At 33.4% G+C, this 4727-nt stretch overlaps 1 protein-coding gene across 1 annotated transcript; it reads right to left on the reverse strand.

The window, feature by feature from the left end:
• Positions 1 to 921: 921 nt before the first annotated feature.
• On the reverse strand, positions 922 to 3148 carry LOC131608866 (6,7,8-trihydroxycoumarin synthase-like). Its single transcript, XM_058880449.1, has 2 exons — positions 2171 to 3148; positions 922 to 1659 (listed from the first exon to the last, which is right to left on the reverse strand). Exons 1-2 carry the CDS (start codon positions 3074 to 3076, stop codon positions 1054 to 1056), a joined length of 1512 nt encoding a protein of 503 aa, XP_058736432.1. The 5' UTR covers positions 3077 to 3148; the 3' UTR covers positions 922 to 1053.
• Between the last annotated feature and the right edge of the window lie 1579 nt (positions 3149 to 4727).

Raw genomic sequence — 4727 nt, forward strand, 5'->3', positions numbered from 1 at the left:
ATCAAATAAATATTGTTAATAAATATCAGCTTACTTATACATTGTAATTATTTTTCTTAATTAAATATTTAGTTAGTAATATGTATTTTTATTAATTGATTCTATAATATAAAAATTTATTGAAACCAATAACAATATTTTTCATAATTTTAATCTAAAATTTTATGTGTTTCTTTTTACAAAAGAATTATATTATTTTTTAATATTGTAAATTTATATACTTATTGCCCCACACGTGTGTGTATATATATAATATATATATATATATATATATATATATATATATATATATATATATATATATATATATATATATATATATATATATATATATATATATATATATAAAAGTCAATATATAAAATCTTTTCAAACTCAATCTCTTAACTAATGACATGATATTTTCTCAATTGTCATGAATTTAGCTTGGTGAGGTAGGATTTGTATCTTATGCCACTGATTTGTTCCCTTTAAATTTCATCGATGCCTATTTTCAAAAGCCATCAACTGAGCTTATAGAAATGATATCTATCTTACATCTTTTTGATACAACACTAGTTAATTGTTCCTAAATAATGGCCTATATTTGATGAGGTTATGATGCAAATAATGACATATTCTATCAATTTACTTACCTAATCGTCATTTTGTTATCCTTTAACTATATACTTCACAATCAACATCATTCTTACATTGTCAATCTTTAAAAATTTCATTACTAGATGTCATCATCAAAATCAGCTTAAGGTTATACCTGTGCATAACACATAGATTCATACTTTCCTTCTAGAATCCTTAATTCACTTTTCTCTGAGCCTTTGTTCCTTTTCTCACCATATAGCCATGAAAAGCCTATAGAAAGTAACCACTATAATTCTCTAATACTAGTTGATAGTAAATGGTTCTTTACAAAAATTGAACTGAGACAAGTTTTAACTTTTATTAATATAAACAGAACTAATGTACTCATAACTACACACAAATCACACATAACAACTCTTAAGGCAATTGTTTTTCCAAGGTTTACAGAGACATCATAGTTCCTGGTAACATTCACATGTGGTTTTTTGCAACAAGGCAAAGGTGATTCTTCTTGTGTCTAGCAAGTCCCGGCAGCCCTTCAATATCGATATCTTCCTTCGTCATCCCATCAGGCATTTCCCAATCAAACGAATTCAGAAGGTTCGCAGTTACCATTTCCAGCGTCGCGATTGCCAATGGTATCCCCGGGCAAATTCTCCGCCCACCACCGAACGGAATCAACTCAAAATCCAGTCCCTTAAAATCAACATCGTTGTTTAAGAATCTTTCGGGATAAAACTCGTCTGGATCTTTCCATGTATCGGGATCCCTATGAATGGCCCAAATGTTGACATACACTGATGTGTTTGGTTCTATTTTATATCCATTTAGAGTGAAACTTTTGCTGGTCACTCTTGGTGCTAGTGGTGCTGGTGAAAAATATCTCAGTGTCTCTTTTATCACAGCTTTGAGATATACAAGCTTTTGAATATCATCTTCATCTATGAACTCTTTTTTGCCACAAATGTTTCTCACTTCTTCTTGAGCTTTCTTCATTGCTCTTGGATTCTTCATTAGTCCTGTCATCACCCAAACTGATGTGGCCGCACTCGTGTCCGTAGCCGCTACAAGTAGGTTCTGTAATCAACCAAATACCAAATATGATATCGATGATATGTTTTATAAAACAGTCTGTTACTGCGAAAATGACTGTGACAAAACAGTATCGAAAGATTCTGATACCGATATTATTATTCATCGTTTTTATGATAAAGATTAAACTGTGATTAATTCGCATTGCAACGGCCCTAATTAGTGTGCAACACCTGTAACCATTTAAATCGCGAAAGTCTTTATGTGACCGCGACTGTTATTTAAAAAACAGTCTATTACTGCGAAAACGACTGTGACAAAATAGCAAGATTTCAAAAAACAGTCTCTTACTGCGAAAATGACTGTGACAAAATAGTATCAAAAGGTTCTGATACCGATATTATTATTCATTGTTTTTATGATAAAGATTAAACTGCGACGGTTCTAATTAGTGTGCAAACATCTGTAGTCATTGAAATCGCAAAAGTCTTTACGCGACTGTTATTTAAAACCTAAGTGATAGAAGAAAAAAATATTGAAAATCACGGACACTTACCATAAGAACAGCTTTGATGTGATCATTGGTGAGATCAATAGAGAGATGACCCTGATTTTTTAACTCAAGCAAAACATCAACTATATCCTTCTCTTCATCTTCTTTCTTCTTATTATTAGGATCAAGATGTTCCTCAAGCACTTGTTCAAAAAACTCATCCAATGACTTGAAAGTTTTATCAACACGAGCAATTGAGCCTGTGAGTTTATCAATCCATCCCATGAAAGGAATATAATCTGAAACATAAAAGGATAGGAAAATAGCTTGTGTCTCATTGAGTAAATCATGGAACCTGCTTTTTTCACCTCCTTCATTTTCATAGCTTTTTCCAAAAGCAATTCTACATATCATAGAGCTTGAGACAGACATAAGAATCTCACTGAGGTTTGAAACTCTAGAAGATTCAGCATGCTTGGAGATCTTTTCAATCAATTTCTTGACCTCAGATTTTCTGATATGAGAGGAGCTAGAAATTTTTTTGGAGCTGAAAAAATGGACAACACAGATTTTTCTTATCTCTCTCCAACAATCATTGTATGGTGAAAAGATCATGTCTATGCCATTGTAAGAGAGTACTTGTGTGCCATGTGATGGAGGTCTAGTGGATACATGATGGTCATGATCTTTGAGAATTTGTTGAGCTAGATTAGGTGTGGAAATGACAATGGCTTTCTTGAAACCAATTTGAAGGGAGAAAAGAGGGCCATAGATTTTTGAGAGATTCAAGAATTGAATGTGGAGATTTGATATGTCAAGTTGGTGGAGGTTTCCAATTATGGGAAGGCCTTTTGGACCTTTTGGAAAGGTTGATGATGAGTTCTTGATATTGGTTTTGTATTTCATGAACAGAAGTACTATCAAGATAGGAAGGGCTAGAAGTGTGTGAAGAAATGACACCGACACCATGGTTGCAGACAACTCTCACTTTGAAAAATATCACGTGTCTTGTCTGAACAAAACCTCCTCACTTTGTTTTTATGTTGTGTTTTACTAACAAACGTAACTATGAATTATTGTTTATGTCTATTCCTTGTATAATCTCAATGATAGTGTCAATATGTCACTATATAAATATATAATTTTTAATGCAAATTAATAACTTTTTTATAGGAGTATTTTAATAAAAATATTTTTTTTTTCGGATTGAAGAATGTCGAGGTAACATATTAGCGGCTAATGGATTCTGTTTTTGCTCAACAGATCAGTTGAAACTAGTTAAAATTTGGAAGTATACATTGATGACATGGTTGTCAAGACTCCAGAAGGAGGATAACATGAAGGAGCACAACAAGAAGAGGATTTAGAGGAGAATTTATGATTAGTAAGGAAGTATAACATGCGATTGAATCCAAGCAAATTTTCATTCAGAGTGAATAATTTATTTAGTTTCGTAATTTATGACGAATGAATAATTTATTTAGTTTCGTAATCAATTTTGTCTTTACTCCTTGCATAATTGCATTGCACAATTTGGTTTTGTTAATTGTGGCTAAGTTGGCAGTTGACTAAATTGGCAGTGACTCAAAAATCAAAATAATTAAGTAGTATCACTACAAGAAATACTTGAATTTGCCAGGGGAATTAGCCAGGGGCAAAACTCCTAACAAAAAATAATGTTGCTTGGGGTAAAGCCCCTCGCAACGTTCAAATCTGAAAAAAACAAAACAAAAAAAATATAGCTTGGAATCACCCCTCGCAAAGAAGAAAGGGGAAAAATTTAAATTTTGAAAAATCCATTTCCGAGGGGTAGCCCTTGGCAATAGGAAATTGCAACGAAGTGTCAAATCATTGTCAATTTTAAGACAACATTTTTGTGAAGGGGCACTCCTCCCAATAATTCACTGGACATTAGCTCCAGCTTTCCATCTTCTGTACCCAGGGTAGCGTGCTTCACAGTTTAATTAAATTATAAATTATTAAACTATATTTCAATTTTTATCTCTTCTTCAATATTCATCTACAACTCTTTTCTCCAATTAAATCATAAACAATCCAAAGCATCACAACACATCTCTAAAAAAAGCAGAAGAAAAAACTCTCTCTTATGTGAAGATGGTGGCCTGCGGAAGCGGTGGGCAGTCTCCGTGTGTGGCGGTTTCGTCGATGCGCGTTGATTCCGAATGGGTTGCTTGGTGGGCGTCATAATAGATCTGAGAATGGTGATGAGTGGTCGCGGAAACGCTGTATTCGTGGAGGTCTTTAGACAGGGGCGCGTGTGCCGCGACACTGAGCTGCGATTCCGGCAGCGGTTCTGCAGCGAGAATGAGTGGGTCTTCAATCTGAAACAACAACAACAAATTCTTTTCCTTTGTTACAAATTTCTCCTGTTTCAATTCAATTTCTTTCTTTTGTTACAAATTTCTCCTGTTTCAATTCAATTTCTTGTGAAATTTGTTTTGACAATGTTATATTGAATGGGTTTTTAGTGGTGTTACAGACTTGTGTTTCTTTGAAGGTATATGAGTTATTAAAGGTAATTTCATCCAACCCTTTGCAAGTTGTTTCCTCTTGATTTGTTATTGAGTTTACCAAAAGAATGTTTATGAAAGTCTATGAA

This window comes from Vicia villosa, linkage group LG6, assembly GCF_029867415.1.
Source record: "Vicia villosa cultivar HV-30 ecotype Madison, WI linkage group LG6, Vvil1.0, whole genome shotgun sequence".
Lineage (NCBI taxonomy): Eukaryota > Viridiplantae > Streptophyta > Magnoliopsida > Fabales > Fabaceae > Vicia > Vicia villosa.

What these genes read in the sequence shown, in the direction of transcription:
- LOC131608866 (XM_058880449.1), bottom strand. Translation starts at nt 3,076, where the DNA reads ATGGTGTCGGTGTCATTTCTTCACACACTTCTAGCCCTTCCTATCTTG. An exon ending in ACATCAAAGCTGTTCTTATG is followed by an intron (nt 1,660 to 2,170) that starts GTAAGTGTCCGT and finishes GGTTGATTACAG; the next exon opens with AACCTACTTGTAGCGGCTAC.